The 17684-nt window shown below is 39.9% G+C and overlaps 2 protein-coding genes across 12 annotated transcripts in view; one reads left to right on the top strand and one right to left on the bottom strand.

Annotated features, from left to right (window-relative positions):
- Positions 1–1835: 1835 nt before the first annotated feature.
- Positions 1836–13565, top strand: LOC137984375 (tubulin beta-4B chain-like). Its single transcript, XM_068831555.1, has 8 exons — positions 1836–1997; positions 3642–3750; positions 4750–4860; positions 7030–7274; positions 8101–8313; positions 9540–9817; positions 12415–12631; positions 13030–13565. The coding sequence occupies exons 1-8, from the start codon at positions 1941–1943 to the stop codon at positions 13141–13143; spliced, it is 1344 nt and encodes a 447-aa protein (XP_068687656.1). The 5' UTR covers positions 1836–1940; the 3' UTR covers positions 13144–13565.
- A 3118-nt stretch (positions 13566–16683) lies between these two features.
- The window catches only part of LOC137985019 (kinesin-like protein KIF26B), a 70785-nt gene continuing 69784 nt past the window's right edge, over positions 16684–17684 (bottom strand). For all 11 annotated transcript variants that reach the window (XM_068832415.1, XM_068832416.1, XM_068832417.1 and 8 more), the window contains one exon: positions 16684–17603. In XM_068832415.1, the coding sequence (XP_068688516.1) occupies positions 17455–17603 (149 nt within the window). In that variant the 3' untranslated portion in view covers positions 16684–17454. The remainder of the gene's footprint in view (positions 17604–17684) is intronic.

Below are 17684 nucleotides of genomic sequence, written 5' to 3'. Positions count from 1 at the left end.
CTTGTGAAAGATGGCAAAAACTTTGCTGAGAAACAAGGATTACTTTTGCGCTTAAGTTGGAATAACCAGAACCCTTTGCGTGCACGGCGAATAGTACGAACGTACTTCATACAAAGATGGGAGTGTTTAGTCTTCTTTAAGTTAAAGAAGACTAAGGTAGAGCAGCTAAAGGAAACAGTAAGAGAAGAGAAGTGGCAAGGGAAGCTGACCACACAACGATAGGATGATGACAACATTGGAGTCAAGGATTGTTTTGCGTGGTTGAGACACTGGAGTTCTTCATACACTATTCTCGGGATGGTTGAACTATATAAGCAGCTTCTACCTACACGGGTATACCATGGGAAGAAAACTCGAACAGGCCCGAATCAGATAAAATGGTGATCGGTAGACTTTGTAATAACAGCCTCGAAACAGTCCAACATGTACTTTGTGGGTGCCCTGCTTTTGCCCAGAGTAAGTATCTATGGCGACATAACGCAGCCTTAAAGATTGCTTTTTTGAAATGCTTAAAGATATGGAGCTCGTAGAGAAGATGCCACCGTGGTATTCTCTTGTTCAACCGAAACCAAGTACGCAAATGGAAAGGTGGAGCCTTTTTGGGATGTTCCAGTGTTTGGAGAGAGCACAGAACTGAAAGCAAATCGTATTGACACTCGAATTACTAACCATGAAGAGAAGAATTTACTACGTTGGAAATGAGTTGTCCCTGGCCAGAGAACCGTGAACGAAAAGATCAAGAAAAAACTGCCAAGTACGCACCCTTGCGATGGGAACTTAAAAAACAGTACCCAGGCTATGCCGTAGAACAATATAACATCATAATGGATGTCCTCGGTGGTGGGTGGTCTAAAGAACTGGATCCAGTGATGAGGAAGCTGATGGGAAAGAAAGAAAGAAAGAAAGAGTGGTATTGCAAAAGATGCAGAAAGCAGTCATTTCAAGTACTTTGAATATGGCACGAAAATTAAAGTGCATGTGTGATAGCACGCCCTAGTATAGTCTGCCAAGGCATTGAAATATCAATTTAATTGCTCAAGTTTATTGATTGAATAATTTATATTTTCTGATAATTTTTTGGCCATCTTAACATTACGACTGACCTAGATCAGGTCCTATATTATAACCTATGATAACATATTATCAAATCAATCTAGATTCGTTATTAAGGATATCACCGAAACAGAACCAGTGGCCATGTTGGAGGTGAAACATTCTTTTGGGAATTGAACTATATTTTTATGGAATTCTCCTTTTGGTTTAGTATGCAGATGTGGCTTCTCGTCACATGAGCAAAAACACTCTGTACACATTTCATTAATATCATCATTAAACGACAAATTATTGTTCGTAATAACTCCTACGTCACTAGGTTTCTTTGTAGTTCCTGCAAATGTGAGTTATTCACCAAAAGATGGTTATTTCGTAAGCTATGATGAAAAATGTAACACCTCGGTTTTTCTACAATTGCTAACTGAGCATATTCTTGGTGTTCCGAGAGCAAAGAACAGTAGTATCGCGCACGTAGTATCGCGACATGACGGTCACCAGTATCGCTATGAATTTTTGCATTAATTTGTATGTTAATAAGTCTTGGATAGCAAGTGTTTTAAAAGCATAATTTCTAAATAAACGAAAACTGGCATAAGTAATTTCTTATAAATAATTTCTCTGGTTAATTAGTATTTGAAAAGTCAAAAAGAAATTACGAGCTTTAAATATGAACACTCGACCCGATGTTAATTATGCGATGGCGAATCTTCGTCTGTCGCAGCTTTTCATAAATAAAATTCATTTCATAACAACTATCACCTGACCACAGTGCGTCAGACAATTTATGATCGATGTCTTTCATTTGACAACGCCTTCAGTTAAATCTTGCCATCAAAGCGAACGAATTACTTTGGTGAAAAATATCACTTTTTGACCTCTCAGTCGATATGAGGGAAATAGTACATTTGCAAGCTGGGCAGTGTGGAAATCAGATTGGAGCGAAGGTAAGAAAATGATTTTTCCCATGTCATACCTATATTTCTTAGGATTTTTTTTTGACAGAAGTACATGTACATTCAACGTGCATTTTAAAATCCTTTTATATCGAGCCAGTGGGTCTTAACAATTTTAATTTATTTCTTATATCGTAAATGCTTCGAGGATTTCATCACTAAAAGTATAGTACGAATACGAATGGTTCAGATTTTTTATTACGAAATTGTATGGAAATGTTGACAAGAAATTCTCATTTATAATAGAAACCTTTATTTTGGGTGTCTACTTTTCAATTTCTTTGCTGTAAATGATTTACATTTCATATGAATACATTTCATTTTCGGAAATATATTTTCTGAGATCGCCACCATAAAAATTAGGAGACATTCGTTTTTCTTTTTCATTGTATCATGATCGCTTTTTAAAAATCTGGTTTATTTCTTTTACTTCTTGTTAAGATTTTAACGTTACTTTCTTTCAAGCTTCAGCGGCCCCACCCTTAGAAGTTCGAATAATTTTTATCTATGATCATGATAATATTTCTGTCTCGTGTGCTAGCGAAAGAAAATATTACAAGCTGTATTCTGTCTATTCACCTAGGTTTGGAACAAAATACTTTCGGGTTAATTTTGACTTTGCTAACAATCGCTTACAATTGTTGTTTGTTTGGTTTTAAAGTAATGTTATCAATATTTGCCCGAGCAGTTTAACAAGTTGTGAACAAAGGTACATAATAATCGATGGTTGGCGTGTGTGAATCAAACAAAATTATAATTAACTGTCATAGTTTCATAGTCATAGTAAGTAAGCAGAGTAAGTTTCATGAAAAATTATGTTACGCAGACATGACATACAAGAAAAGTCGATGTAGTCCCTATTTGCTGTAGACATTTGAAGTAGATTCTTTCTAAATCGTTCCCGAACACTTCGTGCATATTCATCTAATTTTCATTTTAACTTTTGAAAGTTAACTTGAATTTCCATGCCTAGATTTTCAGCAACCGGGACAATTTTCGGAAAAAAAATTTAGACCAGTGTTGAAAGCGTGAGGCAAATTTGTTTCCGTGAATAGAAAAAAAAACTATTCAAGTAGATGTAACAGAATTTGGAAACTCAACTTGGAGAAGGCTATCAGTTAACTATTTATAAAAGCGATACAGAGTTGAATTGAACCGAAGATATTTTATCCCGTTCACTTCAAAAACCGCCGGGAGCATTCGTTTGTAAATCACTCTAATCACTCGATGACGTCTTTGTGACCTCGAATTAGAACACAGAAAATAATTAACGAGCAAACATAATGGTCTCGCACGCCCTGAACGTACTTTTTACATTTTTGCACATTTCTTTGTCGATCTCTTCGTGGCAACGACGTGAAATGATCTTTAGGTTATGCCGAGGACTATTAGTATCAAATTTCTATCAAAATTTGCATTCGATTCATACCAGTTTATTTCCAAGACAGTTTACAACTGTAAATAGTTGTTGAACAAAAGTGCCCCCCCTCCCACCCCCCAAGACATTTGGAATAATTCAAAATGGTTTGAACACCGGGTAGTTATTTTCAGATGACATACCTGAAGCCTAAGTCATCAATTTTGCTTACATACTCGGTGGTGTGTTATTTTTTCATCTACTTGCATTGATCACAGTTTTGGGAGGTGATTTCAGACGAGCACGGCATCGATCCAACTGGATCCTATAATGGCGATTCACAAGTTCAACTCAACAAAGTCGACGTTTATTACAACGAAGCAACAGGTACAGATTACAGTAATAACAGGAAAAAAATGTTTTATTAAGTTTTGGAGGGTGTGACAAGTTTTTAACGCCGATTTAGCGTCGCCATTTACGGAGAACGGAAATTCGCTTTGTGCCAAAATCTTGGAAACTTGTTCTATTTTGTCGTATTTCTTGCCTGTTAGTTATGGAGAGAGCAAATATAATAAAATATTTCCCATGCGTCTGTAAAACGCACGAGTCTGCCATTGTGTACTTATTTTCTGTTTCTTGTAAACGCGATCAAAATTAAAAGCTCTCTTTCATTTCCTGCTTCTCCCTGATTCGTTTGAATTTGAGCTCTAAAAGTGAAAGTGACAATCTATGGCGAGAGCCGGTTTATTTTTTTCACAATTTCGATGACTCGCTTGCGTCTTTAAGTTGTTTTTTTTTTCAGCTGGAGAAAATGGCCAGTTGTCACTGAATAGACCAATTTCGATATATTAAAATTCAGTCCTAAACAAAAGACATCATCTCGAGGCTCTGGGGAATAAATATAAGGATTTGTATGAGTTTATTCCCCAGAGCCTCGAGATGATGCCTTTTGTTTAGGACTGAATTTTAATATATCGAAAGTGGTCTATTTCTCCAGTCCTTTTTTAAAAATATCGAAGTATCGTTAGCTTTGAAAACAATGTTTGTTGTCTAATTTAATGTTATATTCTTTAAACACATCCTCCCTATTCTGAATTTTTTTAAATGCCCCTTTTCAAAAAGCGAATAACAGATTGTAATAAAAGTAATGAAAACCGTATTCGCATAACCTGATGAACTAAACTGCAATTACGGCGTAACATATAATTTATACGAGATTCGGAATTTCTTCAGATACATAAAATCAAATTCCATCGCTAACGCCATTGGCTAAAAAGAGAATAATGAACGTGTGTTTTGTCTGGTAACCCAAACATTTTTTTCATTTGTATATCATGCAGGTGCCCTACTGAGTTTGTCTGATATCTAAATTTATTTTATTTTCAGGGGGAAAGTATGTTCCAAGAGCAGTACTTGTGGATTTGGAGCCAGGTACGATGGATTCAGTCCGGGCTGGCATGTACGGACAATTATTCCGCCCAGACAACTTTGTGTTTGGTAAGACAAAATATTTCCATTTTGAAAAGCCATAATATTCGCTTGAAATGTGTCATATTCAATCTGAAAGTTTGACTTAGTCTGTTTTCTTTAATTACGATTTGAGCTAGACCATAATACAACCAATTTGCGACTTGGTCATTCCTTTTATAACTTTGGTTGTAAAAAAGGCCCTTTTAATACTATAGAGACGCATAATCCGTCCATGAGCAGAATTATGCGTCTCTCATATTATCCGTCTGCTGTAAAGACGGAACAAACTTTATAAGACGCATAATCCGTCTAGACATTTTTTCTGCGTCTGCTAAATTCTTCTATTGCGTCTGGAAGAACTATCCAGTTTAGTGGATCTTCGAAGACATACTTTAGTGGATAGCTTATGCGTCTCCAGCATAAAAACGGTCATTTTTGGTTTGGAGGAACTGGACCTTGTAATCAATTCTTTACGAGCTAAAGAATTCATGACCTGAACTTCTTGTAAAATGTTATGTAAAGTAAATTTACTAATTTACTGGAGCCAAAGTACTCAGATACCACGATGTGGAAAGAACTTAAAAAAGTTACTTAAAGATCAACGACGGCGACGTGCGTCGTAGATCGTTGCGCTATTGCTATTCTTTTTCGATTTTGCAGTTTAAGAGTTAAAATAGAAAATGAGAGGTAAGCATTTGCATGCTCACCTTGTCGTCGTCAAAACCTCAAATTTGGTGATTTCAAGTTGTTGTTAAGCAGAGAACCGCAAAATTATGTGCTAAAATGCGTGCAGCACGTGCAGCACGTGCTGCACGATTATTTTTTCCCTTTTAACCACTGGTAGAATTGTTTGCTGTTGTCGTTGCCACCGCTATAATCGTTTCTTAAACTTCCGAGAAACGACGACAGCAACGGCTACGAGTGGCCGAGTGGTTAGGGCCTGTGCCTCGAGATCCAGCGATCCCGGGTTCAACACCGCGTTCTGACCACTCCCTGAATTTGTTTCAGGTAGTCCCTGGTTCAACTTCCTGGTGCACTTGTAAAATAGCCAACTGGTTTGCCTTCCGCCAGTTGGGATTCTTAACAACTGTATATGTTAAATGCTCGGAGATATTAGCTACTAGCTACTCTGAAAATCCGAGGAGAAACAAAGTATTATTATTATTAAGGATACAAAACTATAATAATTAACTGCTTTCCTTAGACCGAAACTACCCTAGGGTTATTTCCATGGATACATAAAAAAGAACAAAAGAACTTCCCATGACAGTTCCTTAAATGAAAAGTACGGTTTATCTGCTCCCTGAGGTGCCTTGGCCGATCAAAAATCAGAACGTAGCTTACATGCGAAGATCCCCAATTATATTAATTGTACCCTATTATTTTGAGTTGAGTCTTTTACTGTGTAACCGCATCCCCAAGGGTAACATGAGATCTGAGCTAAACCAAACCCAAGCCATTTACCCTCGAGATGGCCCCAAACCCAAGATATGTGTAACCACAGATAATGTAATGAAGAATTAAAGCATGAAGCATGAGCACATAGCAAATTAAATAGGGTTAATGTTACCCACGAACACGTGCTTTGCGCACGCTTCATTCTGTGTTGCCCACCAGTTCTGATTGATTTGCTTCATTATCTTTGTTATTACTGGCCAGATTGTGTTTTAACATTTGTGAAATTTAAGATAATTCTATTGGCCTTACGTTAGCCTTACCTTATGCTTGTATTAGCCCTTCATTAGCCCCATTGACCGAATGCATAAATGGCGGCCAAAAATGTATTTTTTTGTTTATGTGCTAATGAGACTCACTAGCCTCGCTCTCAAGCAACATTTCTGTTATATTTTGTCCATGCAAACGAGGCTAGTGAGGCTAATTAGCACATAAACAAAGGAATTTTCTTTGGCCGCCATTTATGCATTCGGTCTATATACCATATCATGAATCGATTGCCAGGTTATTACTGAGGCACTGTGCCCGGTTATATATGCTTTTGGCCTGATCTTCCTGAGCTGCGCTCTTCCTAAATCAGGCCGCAAGACTACCCGAAAGGGCAATTGCTTAGGCTGATTTGTTTATCTTAGTTTTGCATCAGCCCTCTAGTTGCCCAATATTAGCCTTATAAAAGCCCAATATTAGCCCTATATCAGTCTAATATCAGTATTTATTGACTATACTCTCGCATCGCTACAGGTCAAAGCGGCGCAGGGAATAACTGGGCTAAGGGCCATTACACTGAAGGGGCCGAGCTGGTGGAGTCAGTTCTGGACGTGGTCCGCAAGGAGACTGAAAACTGCGACTGCATTCAGGGATTTCAGCTGACTCACTCATTAGGAGGAGGGACTGGGTCTGGTATGGGCACCTTGCTGATTTCTAAGATACGCGAGGAGTACCCTGATAGGATCATGAACTCGTTCAGCGTGGTTCCCTCGCCAAAGGTAAGGGCGAACACAACGTTAGCTTAATCCAGAAAACTGAGCACTACCGTAATCCGCCAGGAAGGGTCATTTAACAAATTTCTGCCTTGTAACCTCGCCTTTGAGTGGAGGCGAGGCTGACGGTGACCTTGCTAAGGTCACACAACAGCGCAAGCTCCAATCACTGGGTACTCTTTGCAACACCGGTCTACAAAACAGGAAAAAAACGTGTCTTACTCTTTGCGAACATTGCATCGGTTGATGAATAGCTGATGTGAAACGGAGCCTTCGGTCCAGAGTCCCTATCCGAGAAGACTTAAAAGTTCAACCACATGCAGATGAAATTTCAACAGCAAAGCTTTCTCGTCATTTATTACTGAAATAAGACCAGGAACCCACGATTAGGAGCGAGCAACAGACTTATATTCCGGTCACGAAGTTTTCACAGACCGATCTATTTTAAGATTGAATTTCCCGAAAATAAGGCTTCCGCAGGAACCCGATGACCAATCCCAAGAAACTAACTTGACGTCATAGCGTACTACTGGAAAAGGTAGTCTATAAATAGATTGGTCTGTAAAAATGCCGTGACAAAGGCTTAGTAGTGGAGTTGTTCGCTCTTAGTCATGGGCTCCTGCCGATAAGAGTTTGAATGTTGTTGTCCGGCTGTAGTTGCACCAACGTCTTCCAGCAGGATAGTCTGATGCTCTCTGTCGGGACCCCCACCCGAGGCCTCTGTCGGGTCTCTTCCGTGTAATTGTCGGGTCCTTGTCGGGTCTCGTCCTGTTTGCTATCGGATCTTCCGCGAGTCCCCATGAATTTGAGAAAACACGTTTCTTCTTTCTAGGTCTCTGACACCGTCGTGGAGCCATACAACGCTACTTTGTCAGTTCATCAGCTAGTCGAAAACACCGATGAAACCTATTGCATCGACAACGAGGCTCTGTATGACATCTGTTTCAGGACACTCAAGTTGGCCAACCCCACATACGGGGACTTGAATCATCTGGTTTCCGCCACTATGAGTGGCGTGACTACGTGCCTGCGTTTTCCTGGTCAGGTGAGTCAGCGGTGGTTATTCGAAACGCTACTGTCAATTTATCCCCACTCGATGGTTCTGGTCTATTTTTCGTATTTTTTGTCAAGCAATTTTGTCGAAACACAAGTTATACATAAAATTATTAGTGTAGCATACCCTGGCACAGACATATTAGGCAAATTTTTGCCGCAAATTGTTGCAAGAAGTAGAAGTCGGTTTTGCTTAACCGGCGCATCACTTCTGGCTACCCTGCAATGAGTTTTCAAGCGTCATCTCCTGCAATTCGTGTTGCAACCGGTTTTGTGGAATCAGCGGATAAAAACGTATTCTGATCGTTGAGAATGCGACGCATTGCGAGAAACGTTGCTTAGACAACTTGACAACTTTTGTTGCAAGAGAAATCACCCAGAGTAACAGCGATGAACTCAACGAGTAAAAAACGCCAATCCGTTTACACAAGACTTAATTAAAGTTGAGTAGAGTGTTTGCTTGGCGACAGGTCGAACGGGGAGAGATCAATAGCCGCGAGAAAATCCAGTGAATTTTACACTTTCTCATCACTTGCAACAGAGTCTCGGCAAAACAATACTTGAATAAGAACACCATTTTGTCTCCGTGAAGTCGGCTTAATCGAGGAAATGATGCAGCCGCTGACAAGTTAGGGAAACTAAACCTTTACAGAGCCACTCATCGTCTTTTTCTCTGTGTGTCAATTAAGGTTTTACCAAGAGAGAATGAGACTCATCTCACAAAAAACTAGTTTTAATGTAATTACCGCAGCACGCTATGTATCTGCGGACCTTGTGGTTAGTTTAACCGCTACATTTGTCATTTCCTGTAGTCAGAGTTGAACTACCGGTAGGTTTTGTACGTTACAGAAAACTTAACCTAACTTGATCTACCAACGAACGTTGGAAGTGGAACCTCAAATCAATTGTGGACGTTGCATTCAATTGGAAAATTAAAACGTGTAAAACGCATAGTTACTCGTTTGGAAACTACATGGCAGCCATCTGCGTAACATCAGAAGCATTGAAAGTAAGGTTTCCCCGCGTGCAGCTTCGATCTTCTTTTTGTCCATATTTGGGCATAAAATTGGTGTCCCAAAATACCCAGCATTTTGTTGCAAGGAAAACAGTAGCAAGTGACACGCTTAAAGTTCACATGCTTCTGGTAACATTTACTGAGAATATATCAGTTATTGTGCAAGGTAAAATTACTTGCGTCACTTTTCTGCATTATTCCAGCTAAATGCCGACTTGAGGAAACTAGCTGTAAACATGGTCCCATTTCCCCGCCTTCATTTCTTCATGCCTGGCTTTGCGCCGCTGACCAGCCGCGGCTCACAGCAGTATCGCGCGTTGACAGTACCAGAGCTGACGCAACAAATGTTCGATGCAAAGAACATGATGGCGGCCTGTGATCCGAGGCACGGCCGCTATCTTACTGTGGCAGCGGTATTCCGCGGAAAAATGTCAATGAAGGAGGTGGATGAGCAAATGTTGAATGTTCAAAACAAAAACAGGTTTGTGTGTGCATTTCTAAATGTCTGCCATGTTTAATATATTTATATACATTCTCGCTCCTCAATCCTATCGTTTCACTTATCCCGCGAGGTCTTCGCGCGAGATAACGAAGGGCTCTGGAGACATCGGAATTTTTTTTTCCATTGGCTAGCTTGCGAATAATAACATCTTGAACCGGAAGTAAAGGTGGCCTATATTATGGCGCGATGGGGTCAGCTGGCGCGAAGTCATTCGGTAAAATGGACATAGAGACTCTTCAAATGTAATGCTTCTGAGCACCGCCATGTTTTATTAGTACTATTGACGACTCATACACGATCTCCGGAAGTCACAGAATCTGGGACTGCAAATCGTATGTATCCAGAGCTCTTCGTTTTCTCGTGCTTAGGCCCTGCCGGCTAAAAAAAAAGCGATTGGAACGAGAATGATTTGTATATTGATACATTATTTGTGCATCAGTCCATTTTTATCATGTCTCGCATCACCGCTAAACCTTCCGTTCTGCATTAAAGAGTCCGGAATCTTTGTTTACATTTTCGGGCTCATTAACACAAGGCTATTGTTTTCTAATCAGTCAGCCGAGAATAAAGTACTGAATATTGAAAGTGCATTGCATAATGAGCTATCTCTGAAAATTTGAACGCGATATACCTGATAATCTCTGAGCAATGATGCTTTGGAAATTCGAAAATTTTCAAGGAATATGTGGGACCATTAGCCTCTTTTGCTATCCAATAATTCATTAGTTTTTTATGGCTAATGACTGGCTTGTTATCAAGGCGAAAAGGCTTAATATTCGATCCTTATCAAAGTTTAACAAGTTCTTTTACTTTTTAAAGTCAATTTATAAATAGCGTGATATGATGCCTTCTTCTGTGAGAAAACTCGTATGTTAATGAAACAAAAGGCATACCATGACTTCAGCAAAGATTCCCCTATTTCGCTTTGAGTCACTGACTTCCCCCGAAATAGGCCAGTTTCAAAAATTTGGTTTATCAACGGAGTTGATAATGTAAATTGACCACCGTACAGAGATTCTAAAAGCTGACGTTTCGAGCGTTAGCCCTTTGTCAGAGCGAATCGAGGGATTATGGGTTACGTGTAGTTTTTATAGTAGAGTAGGAGCTACGCTATTGGTGGTAACATGGCAACGTGAAAAGTAGGAATATATTAGTTAAATGAAAAGCGTTCGTTAATACCGTGAGGATTAAGGGTGCCGATTTGAAAGATGAATTTTTGTTCCAGATTCTTGCGGCTTTCCGTCGTACCTAGATGTAGGGAAAGGCCGCAGATAGCCATGTGTTTTTTGGAGTGGTTAGGCAGATTAAAATGGCGAGCGACTGGCTTAGATGCATCCTTGTCATTCTTCTCAACATCGCGAAGGTGTTCGCGGAATCGGTCACCTAGTCGTCTACCTGTCTCACCAATGTATAATTTATTGCATAACGTACAGGTTATGCAATAAATGACATTTGCGGAGGTACATGTGAAACGATCGGTGATCTTAACAGATCGCTTAGGTCCCTATATCTTGCTAGTGTTAACAATGAAAAGACAAGTTTTGCATCGTGAGCGCGCGCATTTGAAAGTGCCGGGTTGCTCGTTGGTTTTGAGCGCGCTTCTAACTAAAAAGTTGCCTACGCGACAAAAACGTAGGCAACTTTTTTGTTAGAGGCGCGCTCAAAACCAACGAGCAACCCGGCACTGTCAAATGCGCGCGCTCACGATGCAAAACTTGTCTTTTCATTGTTAACACTAGCAAGATATAGGGACCTAAGCGATCTGTTAAGATCACCGATCGTTTCACATGTACCTCCGCAAATGTCATTTATTGCATAACCTGTACGTTATGCAATAAATTATACATTGGTGAGACAGGTAGACGACTAGGTGACCGATTCCGCGAACACCTTCGCGATGTTGAGAAGAATGACAAGGATGCATCTAAGCCAGTCGCTCGCCATTTTAATCTGCCTAACCACTCCAAAAAACACATGGCTATCTGCGGCCTTTCCCTACATCTAAGTACGACGGAAAGCCGCAAGAATCTGGAACAAAAATTCATCTTTCAAATCGGCACCCTTAATCCTCACGGTATCAACGAACGCTTTTCATTTAACTAATATATTCCTACTTTTCACGTTGCCATGTTACCACCAATAGCGTAGCTCCTACTCTACTATAAAAACTACACGTAACCCATAATCCCTCGATTCGCTCTGACAAAGGGCTAACGCTCGAAACGTCAGCTTTTAGAATCTCTGTACGGTGGTCAATTTACATTATCAACTCCGTTGATAAACCAAATTTTTGTATACTACTTCCCCACCGACGCAGCACCACAGTTTCTTTAGAAACTACCCCTTCATTCACTTTCAAAAATGCCATAATACTCCTTGTTTGCCCTCCAAATTTTGCATAAGCGTTGTTTTTATTTTCTCTTGAAACCATTTAAGGCCCAAGAGAAACTGGAGATAATGCTTTCGCAAAACTCTGCAGGGCAAACAGAGTATTATGGTATTTTTGAAAGTGGCCTATTGCTAGCTGGTAGGTTAACTAACTGATCGGTCGATTGATTGATTAATTAATTTACTAGTACCTACTTTGTGGAGTGGATTCCCAACAACGTCAAGACCGCTGTTTGTGACATCCCTCCCCGCGGGCTCAAAATGTCTTCGACTTTCATTGGTAATAGTACCGCCATCCAAGAGCTGTTTAAGAGAATCGGCGAGCAGTTTACTGCTATGTTCAAGAGAAAAGCTTTCTTGCACTGGTACACAGGAGAGGGAATGGACGAGATGGAATTCACTGAGGTTAGTACCCTCTCGGGGTAGGTACGCTTTTACCGCGAATTGTTGCAGCGATAGTCAAAGATTTCGATCTTGCTCGAGGCATGGTGCATTCGTGCAGCCACAAAATTTGCTCCGAGTTGCTGCTACAAAAACCTCATCGAATCTTACGCACAATGAAAACAGCACTGGTTTGTGGTTACTTGTTTCTGGCTTTCATAGAAAAATTTCTAGCTATAATGTTACATAGGTCTTGGTGGCTCAATAGACATCGTAATCGCCTTTCAATCAAGAAGCCTAGTTTTGAAGGGCGAAACGTTACCTGTAGGCCTTATAGGGCCATGGAAAAATATGTGAAGGGTGCCACGTGATTCCAAACGAAACAAAAACAAACTCACCCAGTCTTTGCGCTGTCCTTTTAGGCCGAGTCCAATATGAATGACCTGGTGTCCGAGTACCAACAGTACCAGGACGCCACGGCCGAGGAAGAAGGAGAATACGATGACGAAGACGAAGCTGAAGGCGAAGCTGACTAGATGTTGTATTAGGTTCAATGGGCTGTATTTCGAACTCACGGCCGCCTCTGTTTGAAAACGAGTCTTAAGCAAAGGCTTTCTTTTGAATTTGTTTTTGCAACCGAACCCTAGAGTAATTAACAATGACAATAATTTACAAATGCTGTTGGACCAACACAGAAGAGCTTATGTTAGATCTAATCTTTCGTTCACCAACGTAGCGGAACTGGAGCCACGTAAAAACCACCGATATAGTGTGGAAAACAAGTGCATTTATTCGTTTAAACGGCCCGTTCATTCTCGTGAATTCGGCGCTGCCTAGAAACATTCTGCTCTTAAAAGGAACAATGTTAGGGTATAATTAGTTTAAACCAGAGGAAATGATGTTTACAAAATATTGTTGGACATTTTTTTTCATTAAAGGATGGTTGTATGCGGAAAAATGAATTTTAGAATTGTTCATTTTCACTTTCAAATTTCCCAACTCGGCCATCTTGAATAATTGTAATGTAATAGGGTTGTCCTATTGTTTTGACACAAATAGCAACAGGGTAAACAAATTACGTCACATTTATTCAAGATGGCGGCGCCCGGGAAGTAGGTGATTGTAAAACTTTAAAATAAACTTGACTGCGGAGGTTTTTTCTAGTGACTTGTCTGAAACGTTACGATCAGCCTCAAACTGCATTTTTTTTTGCGAAAACGTGGCATGTGCAGCACAGTTCTCTTCAAAGCAAGTGCGACAAAATTCAGTCAAAGCCAGCCTCCGATTCTCTTTAGAGACTAAATTGGAAGGTGAGTAATCTAAACGAGAACGTGTTTGTTTTCTACTGTGATTTAGGTTCTATAACATTGTTTGTTATACCACAGGTCGCCCAAGTTCTACGCTTCGCGCGAGACGGAATTTATCAACATGACCGTTAATTTGCATAATTGCAAAATTACAAAGGTTTGTATGAGGAAAGATGTATCGAATTGCAAGGCAAAATTAGGGGTAATTTTTCAATAAAGTTTCTCACCTTAACTCCTTTGTAGTTCCTTTTGTGTCTGTTGTGGTATCTAGGTCGATTTGATGCGATTTCGCGGAATTTCTGTCCCAGCTGTTTCTCTCTCTTGTGTCTTACCAAAGTAGGAGACTAGCGACCGAATCCGTTGACGGAAGACAGCCGTAAAGTCGTTTCAAAGGCTCCAATCGCATCCAAATTCAACGTGGACCACGGCAGATAGTAACAGAGCACAACCATCGTAAGTTTCAGGGGACCATTATCGTCACGGTGGCGAGGGAATTATATAATAATCACAATCTTTCCGTCGATATCCATCAAATTAGGCTTAACTCTTATCCCTCGTGCCCAACTGTTTCAAGTTGGCTTAGCGACCCGGCCTATGAGTAAGTGATGAGTCAAACTACATACTCACCCGGTGGCTAACAGTCAACTTGTTCATGGGGGTTTCTTACCGTCTCCTTTCTCATTGTCGTACATAGGCCTTTTTAGGGTGCTATTGTTCATGGGATCAAGCTGACCGTTGGCCACCGGGTGAGTGAGTAATTTGACTCATCACTGACTCATAGGCCGGGTCGCTAAGCCTCCTACGTTTGGTAAGATATAATAGAGAGAGAAACAGTTGGAACAGAAACTCCACGAAATCGCTTCAAATCGACCTAGAAACCACAAAAGACACAAAAGGAACTGCAAAGGAGTTCAGGTGAGAACATTTTGTTGAAAAATCACTCCTAACTTTTCCTCCCAATTCGATACATTTTTCCCATACAAACCTTTGTAATTTCGATATTATGCAAATTAACGGTGACGTTGATATGATGTTTAGATTCCGTCACGCGCGAATCGTAGAGCTTGGGGCACCTGTGGTTATATGCGGAGCAAAGCGTTTAAGGAGGCTCGAAATGGTTTTCAGCTGAGCGCACGCGCGTAAGCCACACACGCAAAAGCTGCTCGCGTCAGCTCACGATTCAAAGTGGGTCACCGAAAGAAACAAACACCGCTAATTTCCTTAAAGTCCCTAAGGGCCGATTTACACGGTACGAGTTTTGTCGCATGCGACAACGGCTTACGACAGGGCCACGACATGATTTACGATTGTTGTGTACGTCAGAAAAAATGTCGTAGCATTTTAAAACATTTTTAAAACGCTGCGACAATCGTGACTCGTCAGTCCTGTCGTAGGCCTGTTGTGAGCTTGTCGCATGCGACAAAAATCGTACCGTGTAAATCGGCCCTAATATTGAACCATGTACGCGCAGGCGGCATTAATTAAAGACTTAACAAACGGATCTCACTAATTCATTTCAGTAGCAAATTATAATGCTTTCTATTTATTATAATAATAATTATTGTTCTCAAAATCGAATAAAAAGTTAATCAATGTCAATAAAAGTAAGGAAAATATTTAACTGGTTTGCCGTGCTTTTGGAAACGTCCGTTACGTATATTTTATTATTATTCTCAAGATATTTCACAAATTGAAACGATGATTTTTGATGCGTGATTCAAAGATCTAAAAATACAAGAATATCTCACAAAAGTAGTTTGCCCTTTCTTTATTGTAAATTACGGCCACTTGTTTTTTTTTTTAAATTAATTGATGGCCCGAGTGCAAAAACTGGAAGGAAGTAATAAAGCATGTTTAGACGGTTTCAATATTTGCTTCAACATGCATTCAACACTTTGTTGAACCAGGAGCCCTTCACCCGGAGCGTGCAACTTACCTATTTTCGTGCAACGGCGTTTTCACAAGTAAGGTTATTTTTAGATTGAATTTCCCGCAAATGAGACTCCCACAGGAGCCCGATGACCAATTACAAGAAATTAAGCTGACGTCATAGGGTCACCGAACCGGAACTGCCTTTGTTTTTTGACCTAATTCGCGGGAAGGGCTAGTCTAAAAATAAACCTACTTGTGAAAACGCCGTTTCAAAGACGTTGTATGGAAGTTGCACGCTCCAGATGGGCTCCTGGTTGAACCAAATGTTTGGTGTGTTTGAACAGCTCGTCCACATTGTTGAAAGCGCAAAGAAGTGTTGAAAGCTTGTTCAATTAAAGCATGGTGAATCAAGTTTAAATCGGTTTAAACTTTCATTTAACGGCTTTTCAAACTTTTCCTTTGTTCACGAAAATGTTGAATAGTGCTGAAGTCGTTTGAACACTCTGTTCAACAGTTGTAGAACACACGCATGCTCACATCAGGCCGCAAAAGTCAATATGGCGTAGTTTATCTGCACAAGGGAGACTGGTTTCTAGTTCTTAGTTCCTCGCAATCAAATTTCGCGAAAGTGTTGGTTCTGTTGTTAGCGCAATGTTGCGGGAACCGTTTGAGCGGCCTCCGCACAACTTTGTTTTTGTGTCCAACATTTGCCCAGCATCCGTTCAATGTTGGTCAAATGTCAAAACCATTTAACCGGGCCTATACGCGCCGTAACTTACAAATTGGTCGATGAGTGTTACTTCTTTGAATTTTAAAAGCTCCGTGAGGAAATATCCATCATTTCTCCGTTAACAACAAAAGGCAAAAAGCTCTTAAAAAGACACACAACACAAAATGTTTTTCTTTTTTTAAAATTGTATTCTAAAACTATTTTTTGCAGACCATGAAAGATTGAGAGAAAACTTTTTAGTCGAACAAGGTTTGGAAAATACAATGCAATAAGGAATGTCACACTCAGTAGCTATAGAATTCTGGAAGTTATATTAATTGGAAGGTTTTGAAGAAATGTGCTTTTTCAATTAAACATTAACTAACTTTTCAGTGTTTCAGACTGGGACCTTCCAAATTGCCAACGAAAATTCCAAGTGCAAAACTTTGTTTCGCTGTGTGGCAATGCGTTGTAATTGCTTCAACTCTAACTAATATATGATAAACGCTATCCTAAAGTCAAACTTTGCTATGTACACTGCAAAACATCTCAGTTCATGTTACAAGACTTCTTAAGAAAGAAAAATATTGTCGTATTGAGATACCGTCTTTGTCGAGGAAATTCACCAGGGTAGAAATACCCATGATGTAAGACAGAAATTCTTTAAACACATCTCTTGTCCAAATTGCAAAATATACATTTGCCTAGCTAGAATAAGGGATGATCTTGGGGACATCGCACTGAAGCTTTCCAGGATATAATTATCGTGAGGATAGACTAAAAATATTTAGTTTCCGATAATGTTAGAACAGTTTTTTAAGTCTGAAATTTCACGATCGAATATTGTTTGACACATCTAAAGTTATTTCGAGAAGAATCCCTTTATGAATGAAGAGAAAAGAATTGTTTTCTTCAACAAAATGTGCTCTCATCAAGGTGGGTCTGTGTCGTCACGTGACTCATACTTGTGTCGTCAGGACATCAAATGACGTCACCATCATAATGTTAGACTTGCAGGCTGATATTCGCTCTTCCAGTTTTCGGTTTTCTTGCTCAAGAGCATTTATAAATCTTGGGTCTTCAACACTAAGCTCTTTTTCAGCTTTTACTGAAAAAAAAAAAAAAAAAAAAGAATATAATCTTTTTATTGGTAAATAGTACGTCGACCCAAGGAATCGCGCGGGAGTTC

This window comes from Montipora foliosa, chromosome 14, assembly GCF_036669935.1.
Source record: "Montipora foliosa isolate CH-2021 chromosome 14, ASM3666993v2, whole genome shotgun sequence".
In the NCBI taxonomy this organism is placed as follows: Eukaryota; Metazoa; Cnidaria; class Anthozoa; order Scleractinia; family Acroporidae; genus Montipora; species Montipora foliosa.
Note: the sequence above shows the minus strand (reverse complement) of the source record. Positions and strands in the feature narration are given on the sequence as shown.